Raw genomic sequence first — 14250 nt, forward strand, 5'->3', positions numbered from 1 at the left:
ACCATCTCTTGGAGTTTGCTGAGATTCATGTCCAAATATTCCAGATACTTTTCAGGACTCTGAGCCTTTGCATATGCTATTCCCTCGGCTCATAGAGCCTCTTGCTTCCTTATATGGCTGTTCTCAGGCTTTGAAATCCAGTTCCAGATCACCACCCCCCACTGCCCCACTGTACCTGGTGGAGTTGTTAGTAGTTTAGTGTTGCCCAAGCACTTGATTTAAACCTCTGTGGTAGGACCAAATCAGAAATAAAGGTGATTTACATATGTGCATGTGTGTTTTTGTGCATGTATGAATACACATCCCTTACATACATATATGATAAATAAATAATAGTTTCTGGATGGTGATCTGTATTTGCTTCAAAGATAACCATGATAATGATGATGTCTAAGTAGACACTCAATAAATGTTTGTCGTACAAGCAAACAAAGACACATTGCTGAAAGGGGGTGGAGGGGGTGGAGGGGGTGGAGGGAGGAACTTAGGGAGCCTCATGGGCGGGGCCACGGGCTCACCGGGTGATCTGCATCCAGTTCAGCTCCATAGCTGAGAACCTGGTTGGCAAAGTTGTCGAGTTCCTGAATGGTTCTTGGAAACCAGGGCACTGCAACACAGAAAGGGCAAAGGCCTGATTAGCAGATGGGTGTAACGTGGCCACCAAGATCAGAAGCAGGGGATCAGCTCCAATGAGGCAAGCCCATGGTGCTGGCAAGTGGGGTCCCAGATAACCCCCAAATTCCTATTCAAAAGTCAAATCTCATTTTCCTTGGAAACAAATTGTATATATTTCTTGGTTTATTCAACATTGAAGTTGAATAAGCCAGTAACAAAACCTGACGATAGCTTAAACATATATCATGATGGTCTGAGAGACATACACATTGTGAGAGGATTCCCCCCATCTGGTTAATTAACACATCCATCACCACACATATTTATCTTTTGAGGGTTCTATTCTCTTTGCAAATTTCAACAATACAGTACAGTGTTATTGACTACACTCACCATGTTTTACATTAGATCCTCAGGCCTGATCCATCTGTTTTGGGGGGCCATTCCACACAGCACGTGGGATCTTAGTTTCATCACCAGGGATTGAACCCATGCCCCCTGCACTGGAGGCACAGAGTCTTAACCACTGAACCGCTGGGCAAGTCTCAGACCTCATTCATCTTATAGCTGAAAAGTTTGTACCCTTTTACCAGCCTCTCCCTATTTCTCCACCATTAAGCCCCTGATAACCAGTTATCTACTTTATGTTTCTATGACTTTTCTTTTTTTTTCTTTTTGAAGATTCCACATATAAATGATACCATTCAGTATGTTTGTTTGTTTTTTTTTTTTTTTTCTGTCTCGCGTATTTCACTTAAAACATGTTCCCTCACCTATTCCCTTTCCTGAAGATTTTCTCTGAATGATCTCAAAATTCATCTCTTGTCTACCTATCATGGCACAGTGGAGTGGTGTTTTATGGTTTACTTTAGCAGCAGAATATTTCATGTGATATATGTTCCAGATATATTTTGGAATATGCATTCTATGCATGCTAAGTCGCTTCAGTCATGTCTGACTCTTTGTGACCCTATGGACTTTAGCCCACCAGGTTCCTCTGTCCATGGGATTCTCCAGGCAAGAATACTGGAGTGGAATGCCATGCCCTCCTCCAGGGGATCTTCCCAACTCAGGGATTGAAACCACATGTCTTATGTCTCCTGCATTAGCAGGTGGGTTCTTTACCACGAGGCTTCCCTGATACAATTGATAAAGAATCACCTGCAATGCAGGAGACCCCAGTTCAACTCCTGGGTCGGAAAGATCCCCTGGAGAAGGGATAGGCTACCCACTGCAGTATTCTTGGGCTTCCCTTGTGGCTCAGCTGGTAAAGAATCTGCCTGCATTGTGGGAGAACTGGGTTTGATCCCTGGGTTGGGAAGATCCCCTAGAGAAGGGAAAGGCTACCCATTCCAGTATTCTGGCCTGGAGAATTCCATGGACAGTATAGTCCATGGAGTCACAAAGAGTCAGACACCACTGAGCAGCTTTCACTTTCACTTTCTTTCAGTGCCACCTGGGAAGCCTTCTATTGTAAGCACCAGTTAAGCCCAAGAACCCTCCTCTTGCTACCCATCTTCCTTTCATGTATCTCCCTCCCAAGGGCCTCCAGGAAACCTTGCAAAATATTTTGACGTCAAAGCCGTGGTGACATGGAATAAACACCATCCAGCAGTTTGGGATTTGACGATGCTGGGCAGTACCTAAAAACCCACGGGCTTGCTCTGAAGCAGTAGCAGTACAGTGGGAGAGAAGGCGGGGTCTGAATGGTGTGACCCACAGTGACTGGGTCCTGCAGAGCAGGTGGCAGCACCCAGATCTCTGTGGCCTTCAAGAAAGAAGGCACACTGAGAGCGGAACTGTCCCAGGAATGAATGAACAGAGATGAGGACATTTTGGACTGTAAGTTCCATGAAGTTAGGAACCAGACTGCACTGTAGTTCTATGTGCAGAGGGAACAGAGGGAGGAAATTTCAGGGAAAAAGATGCTAAACTTGCAGCCGGTTGTGTCTACCTTTTAGAACCCAGGCTCCAGCTGCCTACTCACCCTCTCTGTGTCTCAGTCTCAACTCTGTAAAAATAGCAGCAACATGTCATATGCCAGGAATTGTGCTTAGCATTTTTGGTGAAATATGTCCTTTAATCTGGGGACTGCTGTGAGGAGTAAATGAGAATGTAGGCAAAGGATGCAGCCCAGCGTCAGGATGATAAAAGGTAGCTTTCCACTGCTTGCGTGTTATTTCTGTCTGGCTTTGCTCAAGTCAGGCAGGAAAGAACATGTGTGCCATCTAGTGGTTATACTGGGGAACTGTCACCCATGATCTATACATTAGAGCATCAGACAGGAAACAGCTGCATTCCATCAAAACAAGATGATTATGTGAACACAAGTAATAAAGGTCCACTTAACAGCCTCCTTTCCATAGATCTTAGATGCTAATCTTTCTTCCTCCTCTGTTAATAATAAAAACTAACTAACACTGAGTATAATTCCAAATACTTTACTTAGTATTTGTACTATTGGTGGGTACTATTGTGTGTGTGGGTACTATTGGTGTGGGTACTATTGGTGGGTACTATTCGATGAGTTGGATCATCAAAAAAACAAGAGAGTTCCAGAAAAAAACATCTAATTCTGCTTTATTGACTATGCCAAAGCCCTGTGTGGATCACAACAAACTGTGGAAAATTCTTCAAGAGATGGGAATACCAGACCACCTGACCTGCCTCCTGAGAAATCTGTATGCTGGTCAGGAAGTAACAGTTAGAACTGGAGATAGAACAACAGACTGGTTCCAAATTGGGAAAGGAGTACGTCAAGGCTGTATACTGTCACCCTGCTTATTTAACTTATATGCAGAGTACATCATGAGAAATACTGCACTGGATAAAGCACAAGCTGGAATCAAGATTTCCAGGAGAAATATCAATAACCTCAGATATGCAGACATGCACCCTTATGGCAGAAAGCAAAAAACTAAAGAGCTTCTTGATGAAAGTGAAAGAGGAGAGTGAAAAAGTTGGCTTAAAGCTCAAGTTTCATTCAGAAAACTAAGATCATGGTATCCAGTCCCATCACCTCATGGCAAATAGATGGGGAAATAATGGAAACAGTGACAGACTTTAGTTTTTTGGGTTCCAAAATCACTGCAGATGGTGACTGCAGCCATGAAATTAAAAGATGCTTGCTCCTTGGAAGAATAGTTATGACCAACCTAGACAGCATATTAAAAAGCAGAGACATTACTTTTCCAACAAAGATCCATCTAGGCAAAGCTATGGTTTTTCCAATAGTCATGTATGGATGTAAGAGTTAGACTATAAAGAAAGCTGAGCGCCGAAGAATTGATGCTCTTGAACTGTGGTGTTGGAGAAGAAGCCTCTTGAGAGTCCCTTGGACAGCAAGGAGATCCAGCCAGTCCATCCTAAAGGAATTCAGTCCTGAATATTCATTGGAGAGACTGATGCTGAAGCTGAAACTCCAATACTTTGGCCACCTGATTCAAAGAACTGACTCATTTGAAAAGACCCTGATGCTGGGAAAGATTGAAGGCGGGAGGAGAAGGGGACGACAGAGGATGAGATGGTTGGACGGCATCACTGACTCAATGGACATGAGTTTGAGTAAACTCTAGGAGTTGGTGATGGACAGGGAGGCCTGGTGTGCTGCAGTCCTCGGGGTCTCAAAGAGTCAGACACAATTGAGCAACTGAACTGACTGAACTGACTGTGTGTTATTTGTTCAGTTGTGTCCAATTCTTTGAGACCCATGGACTGTAGGCCGCCAGGCTCCCCTGTCCATGGAATTCTCCAGGCAAGAATACTGGAGTGGGTTGCCATTCCCTTCTCCAGGGGATCTTCCTGACCCAGGGATCAAACCCTGCATTGCAGGTGGATTCTTTACTGTCTGAGCCACAAGGGAAGCCTGGTGGTACTATTGGTATCCCCATATTGAAAATGAAAAAACTGGGATATGGAGAGGTTAAGTGATAAACCCAAACACACACACTGTTGGAAACAGTGGATTCAGTATTCAAACTTGGGCCTGGATGATGCTGTGATCTCAGGTCTGGACCACAAAATCCATCCTGCCAGGTACAGGGGTGGGGAGCACAGAGGTTGGGCAGAGGGGCTGGCTCTGGAGCCTGACTGCCTGATTTTCTTTACAGTTTCCCACCTGGAGGTCTGCATGCCCCTAAGCCCAGCCCGGTTCTCAAGGCAGGCTCCCTACAATAGTAATAACAGGAACAGACATTGTGGTAGTAATTCCAGCTAAGACTCACAGAGCTCTTGTTTAGGTGCTGTCCTAAACACTACATACCCTTCCTCACCCAATTCTCATACCAGCTCCGTGAGGTTGGTATTATTATCACCCCCATTTTCAGAAGAGGAAGCCGAGGGGCAGGGAGGAGAAGTCGCTCCACAGCCCTCCGCTGTCCCAGATGCTGGACTTTGGAGTCTGGGATGACTCAGCCCCGCATTTAGCTCCCTGAAGATGAGACCTGACTTCCCACTTTGCCACTTGAATTCTCTCCAAGCTTTTCTTTCTCCTTGAATCCAGGGCCTTACATGATGGATCTCTGTTGTCAGCACTGAAAATGGGGTCTGTTCCCTCCATGGGTCTGGGAGGGCATAAGGAAGGATGTCCTATTGTAGTCAGTCAGGACTCAGGACCCCCTGTAAGACCCTCCCTGTTTCTCTAGTGTGTTGCTGCCCTGTCACTTGCCTTCCAAGACTGCCTGTCCCTGCTCATTCACAGCCTCTATTTTGCCAGAAATTTATCCATAATTCTGGCAGTAACAGCTGCCCTTGGAGATACAGCAAGCCAGCCTTTCCTCACTGTACCATCTTCTGACTTGGGGGACCCTTAGCCCTCCCAAAGGAGTTTTCATGACTACGTATTAAGCACTTATACTGCCAGGCTCTGGATGTTGAGGAGTGAATACAGTGGATTCCTCACTCCTGTGGAGCTCACATCCGAGAGAGAGTGACAAGGAATAAGCTATAAATAAATTTTAAAATATAACAATGCCAGGAAGTCCCTGAAGAAGAAAAAATCAGTGCCAGGAAATAGAAAAGGAAGAAGATACTATTTTATATAACATCTCATGGCTCCAGACCCCAGGGCGAAGGTCGGAGAGACATTACACGAGCTTGCCATTGCTCAAGGGGACTGAAACAGCCAGAGTTTGACCCCAGCCCAGATCAGGGCCCCCGTTTCTCAGGGAGAGACAACCTAGCTATGGTTAAGGCCCTGATTACACAGGCAGACAACCTAGGCTTGAATGCGGTCTCTGGGGCAATATGGCATAGGAACCTGGAATGTCAGGTCCATGAATCAAGGCAAATTGGAAGTGGTCAAACAGGAGATGACAAGAGTGAACATCGACATTCTAAGAATCAGTGAACTAAGATGGACTGGAATGGGTGAATTTAACTCAGATGACCATTATATCTACAACTGCAGGCAGGAATCCCTTAGAAAAAATGGAGTAGCCATCATGGTCAACAAGAGAGTCTGAAATGCAGTACTTGGATGCAATCTCAAAATCTACAGAATGATCTCTGTTCGTTTCCAAGGCAAACCATTCAATATCATGGTAATCCAAGTCTATGCCCCTACCAGTAATGCTGAAGAAGCTGAAGTTGAACAGTTCTATGAAGACCTACAAGACCTTCTAGAACTAACACCCAAAAAAGATGTCCTTTTCATTATAGGGACTGGAATGCAAAAGTAGGAAGTCAAGAAACACCTGGAGTAACAGGCAAATTTGGCCTTGGAGTACAGAATGAAGCAGGGCAAAGACTAATAGAGTTCTGCCAAGAGAATGCACTGGTCATAGCAAACACCCTCTTCCAACAACACAAGAGAAGACTCTACACATGGACATCACCAGATGGTCGACACTAAAATCAGATTGATTATATTCTTTGCAGCCAAAGATATGCTATGCTATGCTATGCTAAGTCGCTTCAGTCATGTCCGACTCTGTGCGACCCCATAGATGGCAGCCCACCAGGCTCTGCCGTCCCTGGGATTCTCCAGGCAAGAATACTGGAGTGGGTTGCCATTTCCTTCTCCAATGCATGAAAGAGAAAAGTGAAAGTGAAGTCGTTCAGTCATGTCCGACTCTTAGCGACCCCATGGACTGCAGCCTACCAGGCTCCTCCGTTCATGGGATTTTCCAGGCAAGAGTGCTGGAGTGGGGTGCCATTGCCTTCTCCAGCAGCCAAAGATGGAGAAGCTCTATACAGTCAGCAAAAACAAGACCGGGAGCTGACTGTGGCTCAGATCATGAACTCCTTATTGCCAAATTCAGACTGAAATTGAAGAAAGTAGGGAAAACCACTAGACCATTCAGGTATGACCTAAATAAAATCCCTTATGACTATACAGTGGAAGTAAGAAATATATTTAAGGGACTAGATCTGCTAGACAGAGTGCCTGATGAACTATGGACAGAGGTTTGTGACATTGTACAGGAGACAGGAATCAAGACCATCCCAAAGAAAAAGAAATGCAAAAAAGCAAAATGGCTGTCTGGGGAGGCCTTACAAATAGCTGTGAAAAGGAGGGACGTGAAAAGCAAAGGAGAAAAGGAAAAATATACCCATTTGAATGCAGAGTTCCAAACAATAGCAAGGAGAGATAAGAAAGCCTTCCTCAGTGATCAATGCAAAGAAATAGAGGAAAACAATAGAATGGAAACGACTAGAGATCTCTTCAAGAAAATTAGAGATACCAATGGAACATTTCATGCAAAGATGGGCTCAATAAAGGCCAGAAATGGTATGGACCTAACAGAAGCAGAAGATATTAAGAAGAAGTGACAAGAATACACAGAAGAACTGTACAAAAAAGATCTTCACTACCCAGATAATCACAATGGTGTGATCACTCACCTAGAGCCAGATATCCTGGAATGTGAAGTCAAGTGGACAAATATTTAACCCTGCTTTAGTCTTCCTACCAGTAAAGTGGGGATAATAAAGTACCACTTTATAGGAACACATAAGTTTAAAAGAGTTAATATGTGTGATCTGTTGAGAACAGAGTCTGGCACATAATAAATACAGATTCATGTTGGAAATAGGGATTCCCTGATGGCTCAGTAGTAAAGAATCCATCTGCAATGCAGGAGATGCAGGAGAAGCAGGTTCGATCCCTAGATCAGGAAGATCCCCTGGAGGAGGGCATGGAAACCCACTCCTGTATTCTTGCCTGGAGAACCCCATGGGCAGGGGAGCCTGGCAGGCTACAGTCCATAGGTTTGCGAAGGGTCAGACATGACCGCAGCAACTGAGCACTTACACATGTTGGGAATACTGGGGGTTTGGTTCTAGACCACCATGATAAAGAGAATATCACAGTAAAGTGAGTCACATTAACTCTGAGGTTTCTCAGGACATATAAAAGTTGTGTTTTTACACTGTGCTGTAGTCTATGAAGTGTGCAATAGTGTTACATCTGAACAATGTATATGTCTTAATTAAAAAAATATTTATTCGCTAAAAATGCTAAGTATCATCTGAGCCTTCAGCAAGTCATAGTAGTAACATCAGTAACATCAGTGATCTCAGATCACCATGACAAACACAACCATGAGAAAGGCTGACATATTGTGAGCACTACCAGCATAGGATACGGAGACAGGAAGCGAGCAAACGCTGTTGGAAAAATGAAGGCTGTGGACTTGCTCCATACAGGGCTTTCACAAACCTGCCATTTGTAAAAAATACAGTACCTGTGAAGCATGGTAAAGCAAAGCACGATAGAGGAGGAATGTCGGTATTAGGACTGTTCAGCTACAAACTCCGGGGACTTTGCCTTTGTTTTTACTCTGCCCTTAAGGCAATGGCAGCCCACTCCAGTACTCTTGCCTGGAAAATCCCATGGGCGGAGGAACCTGGTAGGCTTCAGTCCATGGGGTCGCGAAGAGTCGGACATGACTGAGCGATTTCCCTTTCACTTTTCACTTTCATGCATTGGAGAAGGAAATGGCAACTCACTCCAGTGTTCTTGCCTGGAGAATCCCAGGGACGGGGGATCCTGGTGGGCTGCCGTCTATGGGGTCGCACAGAGTCGGACACGACTGAAGAGACTTAGCAGCAGCAGTAGCAGTAATATAATACAGGGAGCAGAGCATAATGTTTTCCAGTGAGGCTAGGAATCTGTCCACTTACTCTGTTGTGTAACTGAGCAAGCATTTTATCTCTCAGAGCCTTAGTTTCTTTAACCACAAAATGAATTAAAACTGTCTTTCCATATTACTGCATCATTATGTACATTAAGGTGGCTCAGTGGTAAAGAATCCGCCTGCCAATGCAGGAGCCGCAGATTCAATCTCTGGGTCAGCAGATCCCCTAGAAGAGGCAATGGCCACCCACCCCAGTATCCCTGCCTGGGAAATCCCATGGACATAGAAGCCTGGCAGGCTATATAGTCCTCGGGGTCTCAGAGTCAGACACGAGTGAGCATGCACACACTTGTGTTAAATGCTAGAGAAAATGGGACACATTCGAGCAGAGCGACTGGCCACAGTCAGTGTTCCATCGGTGTTAACCACTAGGACGGGATAAGTTCAGTGGTGATGAGGAAGAAGAAAAAGGAGGAGAGGAATGAAGGGGAGAAGGAAGAGGAGGAGGGGAGGGAACAGGAGGAAAGAAGGGAGACAGGAGTCAGAAGCACCTTCTCAGACAGGCTCTGCTCTGATGTTAACAGGTTTTCTGATCTTGGGCTCAGTTTCCTCTGCAAAAAATGTAGGCTGTTGGATTCATATCTGCTATGATCCTTTTGGGGTTTCATATGCCTATGTGGAGGGCTAACGCTGGCTAGGGCACTCATGAAAATACACTTTCAGTCAATCTATGTGTCAGCCTGACTTGTTCTCGGAAGCACAGTTACTGTGTTTCTTCAGCTCCCCAAATGCCTGACCCTACTGTTTCCCAAAGAAACAAGGCTCTGCTCCAGAGACAAGCTTCTTTGTCCCCACCCAGGTTCAGAGCTGGGCGTGCTGGTCAGCTTCCAGCTGAACGCCAGAGGGCAGCAGAACCAGCTTACTTTCAGCTTTGGCTGATTTCTCGTTTCCTCTCCTCTCCTTTCCTCTTCTTTTCTCTTTTCCTCTCCTCCAAAAGGAAAACACTCTGTACTTGGGCCACATGGCTTGGTTCAGACCTCTTGGTGGGAAAAAAAATCAGAGAACTTGAGAGGGTTGCAAAGACTCAAAGGATTCAAGTCTTGGCAAAGCGAAATCGCTCAGCCATGTCCAACTCTGCAACCCTATGGACCCTATGTAGCCTTCCAGGCTCTTTCATCCATGGGATTTTCCAGGCACGAATACTGGAGTGGGTTGCCATTTCCTTCTCCAGGGGATCTTCCTGATTCAGGGATCAAACTCAGGTCTCCCACATTGCAGGCAGACTCTTTACCATCTGAGCCACCAGGAAATCCTCCAGGTGTTAAGTCTTGGCAAAGAGAAAACAGAGGTTGAAGCAGCTTAACAATCTCTAGGATGCCATCAGGGAGACTGTCAGGGAGACCCAGGTGTCACTGTGAGGCCATGGGGCCCTCATCGAAGTCCAGGGGCTCCTGGTAGCTTCTGGGCCCCATCATCATTCAGAAAAGGCTCAGAACACACTTGTCTGGTTAAGTAAGGTCCCGCAGTCCACTGATGGCCAGGATAGGACACTTAGCCATGTCCCCATCATCAACTTATGGGTTCTTCCAATTTTCCCAGTCTCAAGGTTATAGTAACTGCTTTTTTCCTTTAAAGTTACACTTTCTGAGAGCTTCCCGGCCACCAAATGCTGTGCTAAGCACTTGACTTCCACCGTCTGTTTTAATTTTCAGAGTAACCCTGGCAGGCGTTTGTGTTAGTCACTCAGTCATGTCCAGTTCTTTGCAACCCCGTGGACTGTAGCCCACCAGGCTCCTCTGTCTGTGAAATTCTCCATGCAAGAATACTGGAGTGGGTTGCCATTTCCTACTCCAGGGGATCTTCCCAACCCGGGGATAGAACCCAGGTCTCCTGCATTGCAGGCAGATTCTTTACCATCTGAGCTACCAGGGAAGCCCTGGGGGGTAGACAGGATTATTTTTGCATTATTAACGGAGCACACTGAAGGTCAGAGAGATGAGGTGACTTGTTCAAGATGACAGAGCTGGCGGGCCTGGAATCAGAACTGGGGCAGCTCGTGCACTGAACCACTGGGCTGGCTTAGAATAAAGTGAGGGTGGGGACCCTTGATTTTAGATTTCTGTTCTCCCATCTAGAGAGAGGGAGGAAATAACAAACTAAGACAGGAATATAGAGGGGCTGATAGAAAATCCCTAGGACAGCCCCAGGTCTTCCTCACCTTCCATCAGGCACCCTGGCTTTAGAAGTGGTAGCTTTTTAACATGCAAGTTCTAGGTTCTTCCAAGACCCCTTCCTTTTCCCTTTCTCTTCTTCAGTGATGGTCACAGGCCTCTCCCCTCCCAACCAGACTCACTCACAAAGCTGGGAATAGAGACTGACCCCAGCGACCCAGGCTTCTGTTTGGAAAAGTGAAATCAGATTAGCTCATTAATGACCTTTGCAAATACCTCCGCGGTGGGCTGGCCTCTGTGAGCCCCTCCACGGCCTCACAGGCGGCGGGGCTCAGTGGTTAATGAATGACTCAGGCAGGCTGGTGCAACAGAGGGCCTCTGTGAAGCCAGAGGCATCCGGGGGTGGGGTGAGGGGGGCAGATCATTAATAAATATTGATTTGGCTCCAAGGGAAGCAGCCCACGGGAGAGCTGGCCCTGGACACCCACGTTGTAGTCTCATTAAGTCGGGGTCAACTGCTCAGCCCGGACGCCGAGGAGCGGCTGGTTCAGGGGTGCTCCTGAGCAAAAAGCATCACCACCACCACCACCACCACTCCACCCCCACAGGCCTGGCTGGAGCCTGCTTCCTGGCCAGGAAGATTTATAGCAGTTCAAGGTGCAGGTTGAATCCCATCTGACCCCCTCCCTCCACCAGATGTTCACCAGCCCCAGGGTGTAGCCAGCAAGGCACCCAGGCTTGCCCCAGACTTCTGCCTCCAGCCTGTCTCAGGGAGAGCAATAAATCCTCAGCTTCCAAGGCCCAAAATAGAAGGGTGTTCACTGCCCTGCCCGCCCCCCGCCCCCTTCCAAGGCTCCTGGATGTCTTTTCTGAGGCCATGGCCTCCAGCCCAGCAGAGAAGCCTTCACCAAACTAACCCCAACAGAGCTGGTGTGCCCACCTCCTGAAGGATGAATGCCTTTGAGGGCATTAGGTTTCTCCTTTAAGGAGCTTCCATTTTCTTTCTGAAGAAGGAACACTCTCTGTGAAGGTCTTGGCAAGAATGGGTGAGCCAAATGCGGATGATGGTGCCAAGCCAGTTCCCTCCTCCTGGACCAAACGGAAGCATGGTGGAGGCAGGGCTCACTTATGAGAGTGAAACCAGGTGGGTAAAAGGCATCTACCAGGAAGTAAAGACTGAAAAGGTGTCAAAATGAATAGATGGATGGAATGAGTGAGAGATGCCAGTGAATGATGAACAAAGAAAAGGTTGTGTATTCCAATCACCAATCTAAACTGGAGCTATCCTCCCTACAGCCATTTTAAGATGTCACTTATCTTATTAACTTACATATTGATGGGAATGTTCACTATGTTCCCAAATACTGAATTCCACATTGCAGTGAGATCTGATTACCAGCTACTTGCCTCTGGAGTTATGGTCAACCTACATTGGCTCAAACAGAATGTATCTAAAGCCTCTTCCATATAATGTCTGTCTCCCCACAGGAGCCCCTCCCCAACCCTTGCTCCCCTCTCCCCACCATGCTCAAGACTGGCCTCAGTGTAGATCCTTGGTGTGCCTGGCAAACAGCCACTCCCCTATCCCTACACAGACATGGCTGAACAGCAGCCTCCTAGACCATAAGACACATGAGTCAAGACACCACACGTGACTGATTTTCCCTAATGCATCCCTCCATGTGGCTGCCGCTGAATGGGTATTCAATATATATGAGTTGTATGGATGAATGATCCACTGAATTGGGGCATAAATGTGAATGAATGACAAGAAGGTGGTAAAGCAGACTCTGAGTTTGGAGAAGATATAAAAGAAAAAGGAAGAAAACCCCAATCGTCAGAATTTTAATAAGTAAGACCCATGTGATTTAGCAAATATGAAGGAGAGAGAGGATTCCAGGGAGAAAAATGCTGTCAAATGTTACAAGTATTTCAAAGAGGAAGATGACAAAAAAGAGGCTACTGCTTTTGGTAATGAATGTTGTCAGAAGGATGAGGAAGAAGAGAAGGGAAAAAAGAAAAGGAGGGAAGAAAAGAACAAAGAGGAAAAAGCAAGAAATCTGAATGTGAAACTGGCCTTCCATCTCCTGCTGCTGCTGCTAAGTCGCTTCAGTCGTGTCTGACTCTGTGCGACCCCAAAGACGGCAGGCAACCACCAGTGCTATTTCCAGTATAACACAGAGTCACATGCATAATATCAAACACCCAAGCTATGTTCACAGGAAGTCATCTTTGTGAATGAGAGATCATCCCCAGGGGCCCTCACATCATCCCACACAGGAAGCTGACTCCCTGGCTTCTGGTGGGGCCAGCCCCAGTGAAAGAGTGGCTGCCACCAACTCTCTATTTGTTATTAGCCTGGTGAGTGTCCACCCCAAGGAGCTGGTGGTAGCAAATAGCCTGATACTAAGCTGCAGTTGCTTCCCTGATGGGTCAATGGTAAAGAATCTGCCTGCCAGTGCAGAAGACATGGGTTCCATCTCTGGGTCAGGAAGATCCCCTGGAGAAAGAAATCCAGTACTGCTTGTGGAATCCCATGGACAGAGGAGACTGGCAGGCTACAGTCCATGGGGTTGCAGAGGGTCATACATGACTTAGTGTCTGAACAACAGCAACAGACCATAAAGCTCCCCCCTTACTAAGGCTTAAGGATATCTAAGATCAAGGGCCTCTTCAACTCAAGCAAGTTCAACGCAATCCATCAAACATCCTAACATACAGAGTATTTTGCATGATGCCCTTGTGAGACCCAGAAAGTGACAGAGTGAATCTCAGCTCTATTTTACAGATGAGGAAGAAGAGGTAATGAGGTATCCCAGCTGGCAGGAAGTCAGATGAGATCAAGCCTAGCTGGCATTGTACAGAATAGGAATTCATATCCTGGCTCTTGACTCTTTTCAAGTAGTTGCTCTTTTTTACTTGCTATGCTGCTCCCTCAACTCAGCATCAATGGCAAATTGACATTCCATAATAAGCATTTCATATTCTCTTATTACCTCCTTCAATTGAGGGAACACATCTGTACAGAGAAAAAGGGTGTTCTTAGTCTAATTCTTTGTAATCTTCACCATCTTTTGGATTGATCCAAATAGCACATCATGGTAGCCTTTCTTTATCAAAGATCAGGACTTTGGAGGTTCTGACTCTGTCTCCACCATGAGATTCACTGGGGATCCTTAGAAAAGACTAGGCATGAGTTTCCTGACCTTTTTGCATGGATCCTTTATGCCAGGCACATTGTACAATCATATCACAGAATTTACACAACTGCATTGTCACCCCGCTTATTTAACTTATATGCAGAGTACATCATGAGAAATGCTGGGCTGGAAGAAGCACAAGCTGGAATCAAGATTGCCAGGAGAAATATCAATAACCTCAGATAT

At 46.2% G+C, this 14250-nt stretch overlaps 1 protein-coding gene across 1 annotated transcript in view; it reads right to left on the reverse strand.

Annotated features, from left to right (window-relative positions):
• PAH (phenylalanine hydroxylase) overlaps positions 1-14250 on the reverse strand; it is a 90260-nt gene that overhangs the window by 43380 nt on the left and 32630 nt on the right. Inside the window, exon 4 of the mRNA XM_019961195.2 lies at positions 519-607. Within this exon, the coding sequence (XP_019816754.1) occupies positions 519-607 (89 nt within the window). The remainder of the gene's footprint in view (positions 1-518; positions 608-14250) is intronic.

This window comes from Bos indicus, chromosome 5 (assembly GCF_029378745.1).
Source record: "Bos indicus isolate NIAB-ARS_2022 breed Sahiwal x Tharparkar chromosome 5, NIAB-ARS_B.indTharparkar_mat_pri_1.0, whole genome shotgun sequence".
Taxonomy (NCBI): domain Eukaryota; kingdom Metazoa; phylum Chordata; class Mammalia; order Artiodactyla; family Bovidae; genus Bos; species Bos indicus.